A 15,645-nucleotide genomic window follows, 5' to 3' on the forward strand; every position below is an offset into this window, starting at 1 on the left:
ATGTAAGAGTCTTGGTGTTTTATTTATTTATGATAACTACATCCCTGTTTGATCTCCAGTCTATTTTGGATTTGGATGAACATGTTATTCTAAGATTTTTACTGGTGTCTTTTAACACCTTATTTTATGATTCTTTGATATTTATTGTTGGGAATTTTGAACATGGTTTGTCATGATTTTCTCCATTATTCTAGTTGGAATAATTGGGGTATTTTACCTAATTTTATTGAAAGATCTTTAGTTGTTTGCCATTGATGATAAGTGTGATCTGTCACTTGTTCATTTAAGGTGAAAATTTAGTATTCTTTGCATTGTTTTGATACTTCACAATTGGTGACTTTTGGGTCATTTAGTTGGAGATAGTGTAAGGTTTATTGTCCTAGTTATTGCAAATGGCTTGATTAGCCTATATTTTGTTGATGTCGCTCCATGAGCAATATCTACATGTAATAGACTATGTCTGATTTACGAAATTTAATTACCTTTTAAAAAAAATTAATATATAACTTTATTATATTAATTTTAAAAATAATATTTAGAGTCCACATTTTTTTAAAGGGCTTAAGATTACCTTATTAATTATAACACTACTAAAGAATAGGTATTCCTGTCGATTCAAACGACAATTTTCTTCGAGGACCAACAATAATAAAATTGAGTGACTATTATAAATAAAAACTACTATTAGCCATTGGCATTATAAATCGAACTCTAACTTAATTATAACCTTTCCTTCGATCTTTTATTCTTAACAATTTTGGTTCCAATCATATACTTGTTTAAACAAAACACTACATCAACATTTCAAAATTGGTGTAAAAATTAAGAAAAAATGCTAAAAAAGACTAACATATCTAACACTTTTTATATGGTATTATAGTCAAAATAAATTTGAATATTCTTCATATTTATAATATATAAAGTCAATATAATAAAGTTTTAATAATAGAAAAGAAAATCTTATTAAAGCTTCAACATCATAATATACATATATACAATTCATCAAATAATTATATTACATTGTCTCTAAAAAATAATGTATATATTACATATATTTATTTTTATATGAAAAAAGAATATAAACCATATTGAAAAAATTGGTAATTTTATAATATATAGTGCAGTGTAGTTTAAACTGCAATTATTAAATTTAAAACCGCAAATCGTAGTGTATTGTGTAATTTAGCAAAAGTACAAACCACAATTACACTGTAAAAGATTTTAAAACGTATTTTGTATACAGTGTAGTGCAGTGCAAACAATTTATTCTGTGTGGGTAGTTTAATGAACACCACACACACACATATATATATATAAATATAGGGATATGATTTTGTCCCGTTATTGTACTTTCACGGATTGTAATCCGTGATGTACGGCAGTCGTCAGATGAGGGAGTTATTTGATCTGACGGTTGAGATTGATCTAAGGGTAATTAGGGTTAAAACGTAGAAACGTACCCCGACACTCATTTAATGTACCCTGAGACCCATCCAATGTACTACGGAATACATTCCGTGAAAATACATCACGAGACAAAATCATATCCCTATATATATGATGACATTTCAATTTCATCATCATGCACGTTTTATAAAGTTTCACTCAAATGCTTAGTTGGGTGTGACTATGACATGACACTTTCTAATAATAATAATAATAATAATAATAATAATAATAATAAGGGTAGGTAAATACTGCTTTTAATTATAGATTTTATAAAAATTATTAATTAGACTCTATCTTATTTAAATCATAATAAAATTAATTGCAATCTTGTTGTATATAAATAGAGCCAAACTATATCATCCACACATATATTGCAAGAGAGTATTAGAATAACAAATTAAGCAATTAGTCCCATATACATAAATATATATATATATAATAATAATAATAATATAATCTATAATGGCTGCAATATTAAGTAGTATTATTAGCTTGAATAGTAATAATAATAATGCCTTCACTAGATCTGTGAAATCATGTTTAAGTTCAAACCATAATAATTATAATATTATTCATAATAAAACTGTATTAATGTCTACCAATAATAATAATAATATTAATAATATTATTTCTCGAAGATCAGCAAACTATCAACCTTCACTTTGGCATTTTGATTATGTACAATCACTTTCTACCCCTTTCAAGGTAACAATAATTATTATTATTATTATTATTATATGTGCATTTTCTTTGTTAATTTGATGTACTAAAAGAAGATACATAACTCGATTTTTTCTTTATTATATAAATGTGTAAATATAGTTAGTTATATTTATATGTACATTTTAAATAATTTGAATTATAACAAACTTTCTATCAATATATATTTTTTTTTTGAAATTTTTGAAATAATTTTTATCGTTAAAAATAAAATTTAAAATAGTTCTACGTGTATAAATAAATACATTTAAAATTAATTATTTGAACCAACTCATTTTCAATATTGCATATTTTTATGAGTTTCTCATAATATATATGTTATGGCACAATTACAAAATTTATATTTTCCACTAATCAACCCGAAAAGGGTTGATTGGAATTGAAACCCTATTTTGTTTGTTAGTTAAGAACCGACTCAAATTTATGGTGGTATAATAATATAGGTCATATATATCTTAAATTATAAACTTGATATAAAAATTAGATACCAAAAATAATATATATATATATATATATATTTAGATATGTGTTTGTGTGGTAGGAAGGAGCATATGCCAAAAGAGTTGAGAAAGTAAAGGAAGAGGTAAGAGTAATGGTGAAGAGAGCAAAAGAGGAGGAGAAGCCTTTATCTCAACTTGAGCTAATTGATGTAATGCAAAGACTTGGAATCTCTTACCACTTTGAGAATGAAATTAATGACATATTGAAAGATATATATAACAACAATAATGTGTGCAACACCAACAAAAATGTCTATGCCAATTCTCTTGAATTTAGACTCCTAAGACAACATGGTTATCCAGTGTCTCAAGGTATATATATAATACTTTTTCTACTCCTTTATATTCACATAATTAACAACATCATTTGATGAAAATTATTATTATGAATAGTAGTTAAATGGGGTAGTCTATTTTAAATTCAACTACTACTCATCATCATATATAATATGTCACCTAATAATGGTATTATGCATGCATTTTTAGATATAATATAAAGTAAAAGTTTTGATATGTATATTTCAAATTATACAAATTTATGGATTTTTATACAAGTTTTTCAAAATATTTTTTTTTCTCAAAAATATTATTTTATTAGAAAAATTCAAAAAGACTAGGGCCCGTTTGGCACAGTTTTTAAAAAAAAGTTAAAAGCTGTTTTTTAAAAAAAACTGTGACAAAAATGTGTTTGGCAAGCAGTTAAAAAACAGCTTATTGAAAGATTTATGAAAAAGCTACAGTTAGAAAAAGTTGTTTTGATTAAAACACTATAATAAATTATTTTTTACTAAAAATTTATTTAATTACTTATTCTATATTACAAAAAATAAAAATATTTATTGTAGGAAAAAATATTTAAAATAAATAATATTTCAATTTCTAACTTTTTTTATTTTGTTTTCAAATATATTTTATATTTATATTTTTATTATTGACAAACAATATCAACCTAAATTTTTTATAAACTACATTTTTTTCTTTTACAAATGATAAAAATATTAAAAATTATTTTTATCAAATGCATGTAAATTTATACTGTGGAAAAAAAATAATTAAAAATATATAGAAAATAAAAGTTTTGTATTTGTAATTATAATAAACTAGATTAAAATATTATCATTATTATAATAGAATCTTAACAACTCACTTCACTTTAAAATTTATAATTTATCAAATATTCATTTTTTTTCATAGTTCTGCTATAGCTGTTTTATCCTACAGTACAACTGGTTATTTATCTAGTTACCTTTAGGATAAAACTAAACTATATTTTCATATTGTTTTTCTTTTTTAGTCTTCCCATAAAATATACATATAATTTATTTTTTATTTAACTTTGCTAAAAGAGCATAAAAATGAAAATTTCCAAAATGTATGGCTAAATCATACCAACATTATTGTTTCTCTACTATATATTTTGATGATAAATTAATAATTACTTAAAATGTTTGGAATTACTATAATTAATTGCAGAAATTTTTAGTACGTGCAAAGATGAAAGAGGCAATTTTATGGTGTCTACCAATAATATCAAAGGAATGTTATCTTTATATGAAGCTTCATTCTATTTGGTAGAAAATGAAGATGGTATTTTGGAAGAGACAAGGCAAACAACAAAGAAATATCTTGAGGAATACATAATCATGATCATGGAAAAACAACAATCATTATTAGATCAAAATAATAATAATAATAATGATTATGATTATGATTATGTTTATGAACTAGTGAGCCATGCATTGGAGCTTCCACTTCATTGGAGAATGTTAAGATTGGAGAGTAGGTGGTTTATTGATGTGTATGAGAAGAGACTAGACATGAACCCTACTCTACTTACCTTAGCTAAACTAGATTTCAACATTGTCCAATCAACATACCAAGATGACCTTAAATATGTTTTCAGGTAAATAATATTATGATGAATTTCATCATTTTATTTCTATTATGTTTTTGCACTAATTATATCATGTGTGGTGAATTGATAGTTTTGAACACGAATCAAAACACCACATTTTATGTGCAGGCCTGACTTTGGGTTAAGGCGAGCTAGACTCATGCTTAGGGCCTACTCAATTTTATAGCCAAAAATTTTTATAGTATATTTTTTTTTGCATTAAAAAAGTGATTCTTTTGTAATTTCTTTTGATGTTTTTATGTATTTTTGAGATAATCTCTCATCTTTTCTTGAAAGATTTTTTTTTTCTTTTTGCTCAAGGCTTCTAATTGGCTTTAGGCCAGTCCCCCTAAATACTTGGGTTAGGTTTGGCATAACACTCTTAATTTTTGAGTGTTGCACTAAATCAACACCACTTATAAAGTATTATTTTATAGGGGAATTTTTATTTTTAAGATTTTTAAAGTATAAGTTTTCAAAAATATAATTTTTTCTCAAAAAAGTTATTTATGAAAAAAATTTAGAAAACAGTTAAAAAAATATATATAAAAAAAACAGTATAAGATACTTGGTTACCCTTTATGGTAACTGGTTATTTCTCTAGGAATAATTATCTTTTTTACCCCCTGTACTTATGACACTATACTATTATGCCCCTTAATCTATTCAGCTTGTTACAAATAGTCCTTGTATAATTTTATATGCATACATTTAGTCCTTCTGTTTATTTTGTTTAAAAATACTGTTTGTATTGATGATGTGGTATTATAACAAAGGATAGAGTAGTAATTTCATTTCTTTTTAGAGAGAAAATTGACTATGAGGTGGCATAATAACTGACAATGAAAGATGATTAAAAAATGATTTCATAACCTTTTAAAAAAAAATTTAATAAAAATAATTTTATTAAAATAATTCCAATCGTTTTTTAGCAGTTCAAATTAGAAAAAGGTGTAAAATTAGGATTCTACAGTATTTGAAGAGATGGATATCACTAGAAAGAACATGGGATTTTTGGAAAATTAAGGTAATGATATTCTATTTTTTGGGATGTTATTTTTTATTTTTTTTTTCCTGTGATTGTAATTTTTATGACTTGTAATTTATTTTCCTAATGGTATATAATTTTTCAACTACTATCTATGTATAATGCCACATTATTAATTTAACAGTCAACTTTAGTCAATTTTAACAGAATTAGATAGAAGGATTATACTATTCCAACTGATATATTTTGGGGGTATTTTTAACTACACTTATAAATTAAGGGGCATCATAGTATAGTGTCATAAGTACAGGGACTAAAAAAGTTAATTATTCTTTCTCTAGTTACCATAAAAGTACCCAATTAATCTTGATTATTTTCATATTTTTCAATTTTTTTTTTCAGTTTTCTTATAAAATAACTTTAAAAAAAAAAATCATATTTTTGCACAAAAAAGTATAAAACCTACAAAATTTCTAATTTCCCCTATTTTATGTGTATTAATTTTTTTTACATGTACATGTAGGTGGTGGAAAAACACTGGTTTGGGAGAAAAGTTGAAATTTGCAAGAGATAGAATGATGGTGAATTTTTTATGGACAATAGGAGTTTCATTTGAGCCACACTACAAAAGTTTAAGAAGAATGGCTACAAAAGTAAATGCTTTAATAACAATAATAGATGACATATATGATGTTTATGGTACACTTGATGAATTGGAGCTCTTCACTAATGTGGTTGAGAGGTTAGTATAAGACTTAAATTTTTATTTGAAATATGTCTACTTTTTACCAATACACCTCAACTCATCTTCCTTTCTAAACTACACTAAAACTATCTAATGAGTATCCGATCCAAATTCAGTAACTAGCCGAAAAAAATCCATTTATTTTGAAATAGTAGGCGAAAAATAATTACTTGTTATCGAGCTATGACCAATAATAATCATCATTAGAAAATCTTTCATTGATAATATGTGAAAACTTAATACCATTAATAATAACATTTACCATACCACCTCATCCCATCATATTTTCTAAAAAAGGCACTTTGCATATTTTAGCAAACTACAGTTACTTAATTATTTGTAGAATTTACACATTTTATAAGCTTTTATACAATTCCTAAAAAAAAACATGGTTTAGTTTTTCAAAAAAGTTATTTGATGGGAAAAATTAAAAAAAAAAATATATATATATAAAAAAAAAAAAAAAAAAAAAAAAACAGTTTAAGTTATATTAGAAAAACAGTTTAGGGTAACTAGTAGGTGGTAACCAGTTACTCTCATTGGTTACCTTAAACTATTTTTCCCATATTTTTTTTAGTCTTTTCTTTTTCTTTAATTTTTCCCATGAAATAACTTTTGTGAAGAAAAAAAAGATCATATTTTTACAAAAAAAATTTGTCATAAAAACTATAAAATAAAAATTCCTCTAATAATTAACATTTATTTTGATTTTAATTTCTTCTATATGTTTTGATGTACAGATGGGATGTTAGTGCTATGAATGGGCTCCCTGAGTATATTTTTTTTGAAAGAACCATGAGTTCATTAATTAGAAAAATTGATGGGAATCACCGGGGGATTGCCCTCCCCTTGATACAAAATCGCCAAATCGCTAGAGAGTCTAGCATTTTTAGCTACACCATCAGCCACAACATTACTACTACGCTTAATAAAGGAAAAACAACATAAACTAAACTTCTTAGCCAAGTTTAAAGATAAGTAAAACACACTAGCTACTCTCCAATCAGGAAGAGAATGTGAAGACAAGGCCTGAACTGCAACTTTTGAATCTGAAAGAACACAAACTTCCTTCCACCCTTCATCATAAGCCCTGTTCAGAGCAAGGATTATGGCTGAGAATTCGGCTTCCAAAGCAGAGTCTACCCGAAGTTTCTGCGCATTGACAAACCAGCAGCCTGTTGACACATTCACACTAATAGCAGCTACACCAGCATTACCCTTCACCCATGATGCATCAGTGAGAACATAATTGCAGAAACCAGCTGAGAAATTGATGTTCACCGCTTCACATAAATCTCCCAGACCCTGCCTCTCCACACCATCTGGACTTCCAGCAATGCTATTAGACGGTGCAGACATTGCGAGCCTCAGTTCGTCTGCCTTCTTTTCGATTTTTGCCAAAGTCATTTGTACATTAACAGCTTGGCCCTTGATACAAAAAGAATTTCTCTGATGCCAAATCTCAGTCATGATGCAGCCAAAATAACTAATCAATTCCTTCCTATCAGCATCCCCCAGTGTTTCTATTAAGGCTTTGAACATGCTAATCACATTATCAGCTGGGATCTCATCCAACTTCAGAGCCAAACGGCAGCCAAACCAAACTGCTTTCGAAAAACTACACTTCCAGAGTATATGACAAGCATTCTCTTCCTCCTCACCGCATAAGTTACACGTTTTATCCTGAAGAAAATGCAATCGACTCTTTGTGGGGATTGCCTCGGTCAAAGCCCTCCATAAGAATACTGAAATCCTGGGATGAATACCCGCTTCCCAAATCCATTTCCAAACTTCCTCCTCTGGTGCAAATCTGTCCATAGTTGCAGAAATATAGGCAGCACGCACAGAGAACTTTCCTGCTGGGTTTTGCTTCCAAAAGACTTGATCCTTGTGAGGAAAAGGAATTCTAGGAATATTAATGATACGATTTCCTAATTCCTCTCCAAAAATCTGGAAAATAACCTCAGAATTCCAGTCATTTCCCAACGAAACATCCTTCAGCGTTTGTGTTGTGTAGCCTTTTCCTCTCAAACTATCCATTAGAGCTACAAAGTCTGAGTAGTCCAGCCAAGGGATCCATGGTTGGTTCCAAAAATTAATTGTAGAACCTGATGCAGCAATTGACAGCGAGCCTTTGAGAATAATAGATCTAGTATCCAGAATGCACTTCCATTGGTAGGAATCATTACTTTTTTGCTTAACACACCAGAAACTATCATTGTTGCAATACTTTCCCATCAAACAAGAGACCCACGGTTTGTCCTCATTCGTTGCAAGACTCCAAGCCAATTTTGCTAAAAGCGCTTGGTTCATATCTTCGCATTTCCTCAAACCCAAACCTGTCGGAACTCTTTGGTTGACAAATTTTATCCCACGCTTTAAAGGCCATGTATCTGCTCTTGTCGACATTTCCCAGCCACCAGAACTTCCTCATCAGAGAGTCTAAATCACGACAAGTAGACAGTGGGATTTTTGAAGTGGACATAGCATAGATGGGCATCGCTGAAGTCACTGACTTTATAAGAGTTAATCGCCCAGCTTGAGACAGTAGCTTAACCTTCCATCCTTCCAATTTCTTCATCAGATTCTCCTTGAGTCTTAAATAATCCTCCCTTTTCCTTCTTTTAAAAATAAAAGGGTTTCCCAAGTGTCTTTCTTCCCCACTTACTTGAGCAATATTCAAAGCTTTTAGCAAGCTATCTTTTTTACTGCTGCAAAGGTTACTAGAGAATAGGACACTTGATTTTGGTTTGCTACAGGTTTGGCCGGACCATCTCTCATAAGTTGATATACAATCGATTAACGTTCTTGCTTCATTGTCATTTGCTCGAGCAAAGAGGATCGTGTCGTCGGCAAACATGATATGTGCAACTGGAGGGGCACTATGAGCGATCTTTATACCATGGACTGCGCCTCTTTCTTCAGCTCTTCGAATGAGTTTAGATAAAACCTCCTGACACAGTAGAAATAGAAAGGGGGACATGGGGTCTCCTTGTCGTAGACCTCGCTGTGGGATTATCTTTTTAAGAGGGCTGCCATTCAATAGTACTGAATAGGAAACACTTGTGACGCAGGACATCAAGAGCTTCCTACTTCTCCCGTCAAAACCATTTGCCTCAAGAACTCTGTCAAGGAACTTCCATTCCATCTTATCATACGCTTTATGCATATCGAGTTTTACCGCCATAAGCCCTCCCTTACCTTTCTTGTGCCGAATCTTGTGAATAATCTCCTGAGTGAGTATGGATGCCTCTCCAATCCACCTACCAGGAATAAAGGCAGATTGGAAAGGGGATATCAGATCATTCATGAGTGGTCTCAATCTATTAGATAAAATTTTTGCAATAACCTTATAGGAAAAATTGCACAAACTTATCGGTCTAAATTGGTCCATACTCATAGGGAATTCCACTTTTGGAATGAGACAAATGAAGGTATTATTGAGTTTAGGATTCATGACTCCCATAGGGAAGAATTCCTGGACTGAGGCGACTATATTTGCTCCCACAATATCCCAATACTTCCTAAAAAAGCAACCTGAAAACCCGTCTGGTCCCGGGGCCTTGAGGGGATGAAGATTAAAAACTGCTTCCTTGATTTCTGTATACGAAGGGATCTTAACAAAGTTATCATTTGCATTGTTGTCAACCCTTTTAATGAACAGCTCTTCAAAAACTCCATCAATGCTTGGTCTGCCCGAAGTGAAAAGTTCCTTAAAATGGTGATTGATGACTTCTGCAACATGTTTTCTGTCCTTCCAAACTTTACCACAATTATCCTTAATCGCCCAAATATTATTTCTTCGTTTTCTTATAACTGTTGCAGCATGGAAAAACCTTGTGTTGCGATCACCCAAAGACAGCCAAGTCTCCCTCGACTTCTGTCTCCACATGCTCTCGAGTTTTGCCCAGGAGACAGCCATCTTTGCATGTATAGCTAACTCTTCTTCCTTGTAAACTTCAGGTAACTGCTGGTTCTGGATCCAAGCCAATCTCCTCTCCATCTTTTTAATATCACTCTCATTTGCTTCTCTGTGATTCTTCTTCCAAGCTTGTAGAGCAACTTTAGCATTATGAACATTACGGAGTAGAGAAGTTGTAGCATCATCTCCCGAATACAGCCATGTTTTTTCAATTTCCTGCTTACAAGAGTCTTCCCATGACCACGCTTCATAGAATCGAAATGGAATGTATCCCCTTGTTGCATATAAGTGTGAATCAAAAATAATAGGGGCGTGATCTGAGATAGCAATAGGCAAATTTCTGACCCCTGCTGATGCATAATCCAATATCCAATCCGGGGAGCATAAAGCCCGATCAAGTCTCTCTCTAATAAGTCCCCCGGAGAACCTATTATTTTGCCAAGTAAATTTATTTCCTATAAACTGCAGATCAATTCCTCCCGTGCTATCCATGAAATTTCTCAGCCATTTGGTGTCCATAGGAGACACTTTTCTGCCACCTACTTTTTCCTCTTGACTACCAATACAATTTAAATCACCTATCAATACCCAAGGGAGTTGACAAGAAGAGAATTCCACCTCCATACTTCTCCAAAAAGTCTCTTTTGCATTTAGATAAGGAGTACCATAGATTGCAAACAATTTCCAATAAATTTGATTTTGAAAATCCCACACCGTGGCCTCAAAAAATCCCTCAGAATAATAATTGACCACCAAATTAATGTTACTATTCCACATCAGACATGAACCACCAGCCAACCCATTAGCCCCTACACACACAATTCTTGAGAACCCCAACTTCCTTGACAACTCTTCCATATTATTTTCACTTACTTTTGTTTCCATCAGAAAAACACAGTCTACCTTGTACCTACTTACCCAAGCTGAAATAGCTTGGGGAGTCGGGTCTCTTGCGAGGCCCCGACAATTCCACGAGAGGCACTTCATGGGGCTTGGGGGGGGGGGGGGGCTTGATAAGGGCCGCCTCCTCGCCCGTAAGAAAATTTTGAGAACTTTCAACATGAACTTCAATCAAATTAAGGGTGTCAATGAGATTTTTTGGAGAACCAACCTGAGCAATAGGAGCAGGATCGGCTTCAGAGGTGGAGTGTGTACCACGGTTGTTAGTATCCATGGCCATTGACTTCTTTGAACGGGATCCTTTCCTTCGACGCTTGTCGTTCTTCAGAGATGAGGATGAGGCACCAGAGCCCATCTTGAAAGGGGTGTTAGGGGCCGGAGAGAATTTAGGAAGGTCTGGTACTTCAGTTGTAAACTCAATGGTGTTTTCTTCTGTATGTTGGACACACGGGATCAAAGTTAAACTGGCCTTTCGCTTTCGGGGTTGAGGACAATGGTGTACTAAGTCCGAAACATCAACTGGATCATGAAAGAGTGTAGGTATTGGTTCCATCTTATCAACAGGAGCTGGGCCCATTAATTCTTCAGCCAATCCAATTTCTTCAGCATAGATGGGCCAAGGAAAGTGGGTGGGCTCAGGGTGTTTATGGGGCTGCCTAGATTGACAAAGCTCAACATGGGCCTTATCCACCATTTGATCATAAGTAGGCCCAATGTTGGCCATAATAGTTGTAAGTATGCCACTATCTGCTGGATTAGGAGGAGGCCTAGAAGAGAACTTTTTTAATATATCCTCATCAGATAAAGTACCTTTATTACCTTGAGAATGTCTTCGCAGTGGTCTAGGTGAAACTGATCTTACTTTTCTTTCCTTTCCAGGATTTCCATGCCGTTGAACATCACAGGACATAACTCCCTTGCCTTTACCCGTTGGTTTGACACTTGAACTCTCCACAACTTTCAAATTTTTGCCAAAAACAGCACCTGGGCCACTTTCATTGACCCTGATTACCTTCTTCTTTGGTTTGCAAGCTGTTTGCTGCAGGTTCTGGTTCCCATCACTGCCATTGATAGGTCTTTTTCCTTCTTTTTTGGACTGCGAGCCAGCCATGGTAGGTGTCCTCGTCGGAGAAACCGTCCGACCTCCATCTTCTCTGTAAAAATCAAGTTGGTTGCGCGTGTTGAAACAACTAAAAAACGCCGTTTCGGCCTTCATCCAAGGTCCATAAGCTGGAACCGCTTCACCTTGAGGAGGGTATGCATAAGCAGTCGTGCGAAAGCAAGATTTCTTCTCATGACCAAGGTAGCCACAATTATAGCACAACTTTGGTAATTTGAAATAACGAAATTGTATCCATTCTTTCCTACCTCTCTTTATGTCAAGAAAGAAACCTGATATGAGTTGGAAAGAAGTATTAATTTCTACTTGAAACTTTAGAAATCCCCTCCTTGTAATGGTCCTTTGGTTTGCCAAATCACTTCCTATGAAGACCCCTGCTTTAGAAGCAATCGTTCTGGTATTGACAGCATTGAGATACGGAGTGGGTAAACCAGAGGCCATTACCCAAAAAACAGACTTCCCCATATCCATGTTGTACCAGTCCCCATCCTCGGGCCACTCTCTAATGATCAAAAGCTTTCCGTTGATTATCCATGGTCTGTTTCTGAGAATGGCTTTACAATCCTCTTGTTTATCGAAGAAAATACCCCACACCCCTGGTTTCATTGACTTGAGCTTCCAAAATCCTTTTAGCTTCCAAATCTGACTGAGAATTTCTCTTAGTCTAGACCTGGATACACCATTACCACCCAAAAAACTCGCCAATACACCAGTGTTTACCACTTCAGCAGTAAGTTCAAAGTCAGGTTCAAGTTCCAGTGACATTGACTCCAAGAAATTGTTACGCAAGGCTTCAATATCTCCTTTTGGCTCATTGACATTATTATTTGTAGTGGAGTCCACCAACTCCTCTGCTGTATCATTAAGAGTTGCATCCCTATTTACTACAGAGGAATGAGGTAGGTGGGAAGGACCTTCCACAACCATACCATCAGGGGCCCCAGCACCAACAGTTGTTTCCTCAATCATGGGTTCACGAGACACACCACCACTATCTCCCATGCCTTAACTGAGAAGAGACAAAAGACTTTTTAATGGAATAGTGCTAGAAAGGAATATTGCGAAAGAATCGACAACTTTTAGAACAGGACAAGGGTAGGAGAGAACTTTTAAAAATAAGAACAAAGCAAAGCTTTTAAGAATTCTATAGACTGGTACACGAATTAGCTTGAAACTAGCCAGAAGGTAAGGGATTGAAGAGACAGGACTGAAAAGACTTCACTGTTTGGAATAGACATTCAAGTCAAGTTGGACATTCCAACACTCTCATTTGAGAGAAAAAGAGAACCCCCCAGAGGCATAATGGTGCTGATTGAATTTTCAAGGAGAAACACTTCTCTCAAACTTTGTAAATGACTTTGCACAATTTTATAAATGACTTTGCATTTGATGTGTTAAAAGGAAAAAGCCTCCATGTAAAAAAATACCTTCAAAAAACGGTACGAGCACTCTCAGCTTTTTTATTCTATTCTTTAAAATATATAGCGAAAATTTATTTTTTTATTTTACTTTAAATTTTTATATGAGTAATTTGCAGAATAAATTACCACGTAGCAATCTCTGATCGGTCCAAGTTATTAAATTTTTATTCTTGTTAAAAAAAAAATAAAATTAGTTTAAATATACCAATAGAAAATGTGACACGTGGATAATGATTTGACATTTAACAGCCAGATACCTATGGAGTTCCAAAAATATAACTTAAGTAATATTACTGTCAAAAATTAAACTTATATATTTATTTACAATCAGGAATTAAACTTAAGAATTTATGGCACATATTACTCTATTAATATTTATACATATACCTATATAAAAAAAAAAAACAAAACTAAAACTATCAAACAGTTAATAAAATATGTTTAGAGTAATAAATAATATTCTATAAATGTAGAGCATGTTTAAAGAAGCTTTAAAAAAGAAAAATTTAGATCATTTGATATAACGTGTTTTTAATTTAGTTCTTTAAATATTATAAACAATCTCTATTTTAAATCATATGATGTGATGAGTTTTTTTTCATCTCAATATTTTGTGTTTTTCTTTTTTTTTTTTTTTTTGATTTTTTTATCATATAAAGTTTTTTTTTCCTATGTTTTAGTGGGCAGATCTTTGTAAATCTTATTTAAGAGAAGCAAGATGGTATTATGATGGATACACACCAAGATTTGAAGAGTACATTGAGAATGCATGGATATCAATATCAGGACCTGTTATACTATCACATTTATACTTTTTTGTAGTGAATCCAAACGAGGAAGATGCCTTATTAAGTACTTGCTTTGATGGATACCCTACCATAATACGCCATTCGTCGATGATTTTACGACTTACAAATGATCTCGCCACTTCAACGGTAATGATCACAACTTACAAATTTACTGTAGTGATTATTTTAATGTCGAAACTAATCACCCCGTTTAATAAACTATTAAAATTATTATTTTGACATTTTAAACTATTCAAAACTTCCCTTTAAACTTGTGTGTAAAATTCTTTGTAACTTTACTACATACTACAAATAAATAGGTATTAAGCTCCCTAAATTTTGTAACTAATAAGATGGTGCCCCCTAAATTATTAGCCATGTTAAATATTTCCTCTCAACTTTGAATGCTAGTAATTTATGGTACTTTTGTTAGACTTTGTTGGACTTCCATTAAATAATTAGCAATCTTACCTCTTAAAGTATGATCACTATCATATTTTTCGAAGGGAATTTTTAGCACAGTCACATCATGGCCCCTGAATTTCTATTAAAGAAAAAGAACATGATTTGGTAGTGATAAAAATTCAGGGAGCAAAATATGATACTGACCATAGTTTGGGAATAAAAATTGCTAACTACTAAACGGATCGTCCCATATTTCACTAACACTCAAAATTAAAAGGGAATATTTAACATCAGCCAAGAGATGTCTTTGCTCTGTGCCCCCTTCTTGTTGGTTGGCACAAGCCCTAGTAGTAGTCATTCTTTCTTTCGATCTGCTAATAAGTTAGGGGACATGATTTTTTTAGGATAAATTTCACGGGCAAAGGCTTATTTATTCTATTGGTAACATAAAAAATAATAATCTACCTAAGAATTTTTTTTTACATAATATTATATGTACTTTTTTGCAGGATGAGTTGAAAAGAGGTGATGTTCCCAAATCAATTCAATGCAAAATGCATGAAGATGGTGTATGTGAAGAGAAAGCTCGTCAACATATTAAGTTATTAATAAATAAAACATGGAAGTTTCTTAATAAAGATTGCATAAATTTGGATGATGATTACTCTCCAATGTTCTCTAAATCTAATAATAATATTAATAAGGCTTTCATTGAAATGTGTTTAAACCTTGGTAGAATGTCACATTGCATTTATCAATATGGAGATGGACATGGAATTCAAGATCGCCAAAC

The 15,645-nt window shown here is 32.3% G+C and overlaps 1 protein-coding gene across 1 annotated transcript; it reads left to right on the forward strand.

Annotated features, from left to right (window-relative positions):
• The first annotated feature begins 1,950 nt into the window (after nt 1-1,950).
• LOC133037735 (myrcene synthase, chloroplastic-like) lies at nt 1,951-9,367 on the forward strand. Its single transcript, XM_061115194.1, has 5 exons — nt 1,951-2,154; nt 2,711-2,981; nt 4,143-4,572; nt 6,075-6,293; nt 7,037-9,367. Exons 1-5 carry the CDS (start codon nt 2,041-2,043, stop codon nt 7,242-7,244), a joined length of 1,242 nt encoding a protein of 413 aa, XP_060971177.1. The 5' UTR covers nt 1,951-2,040; the 3' UTR covers nt 7,245-9,367.
• The last annotated feature ends 6,278 nt before the right edge of the window (nt 9,368-15,645 follow it).

This window comes from Cannabis sativa, chromosome 5 (assembly GCF_029168945.1).
Source record: "Cannabis sativa cultivar Pink pepper isolate KNU-18-1 chromosome 5, ASM2916894v1, whole genome shotgun sequence".
Lineage (NCBI taxonomy): Eukaryota > Viridiplantae > Streptophyta > Magnoliopsida > Rosales > Cannabaceae > Cannabis > Cannabis sativa.

Bases quoted from the DNA above. Each gene is read 5' to 3' on its own strand.
- LOC133037735 (XM_061115194.1), top strand. From the start codon at position 2,041: ATGTCTACCAATAATAATAATAATATTAATAATATTATTTCTCGAAGA. The intron at 2,155-2,710 runs GTAACAATAATT...TTTGTGTGGTAG, and splicing joins CACTTTCTACCCCTTTCAAG to GAAGGAGCATATGCCAAAAG. The intron at 4,573-6,074 runs GTAAATAATATT...ATGTACATGTAG, and splicing joins GACCTTAAATATGTTTTCAG to GTGGTGGAAAAACACTGGTT.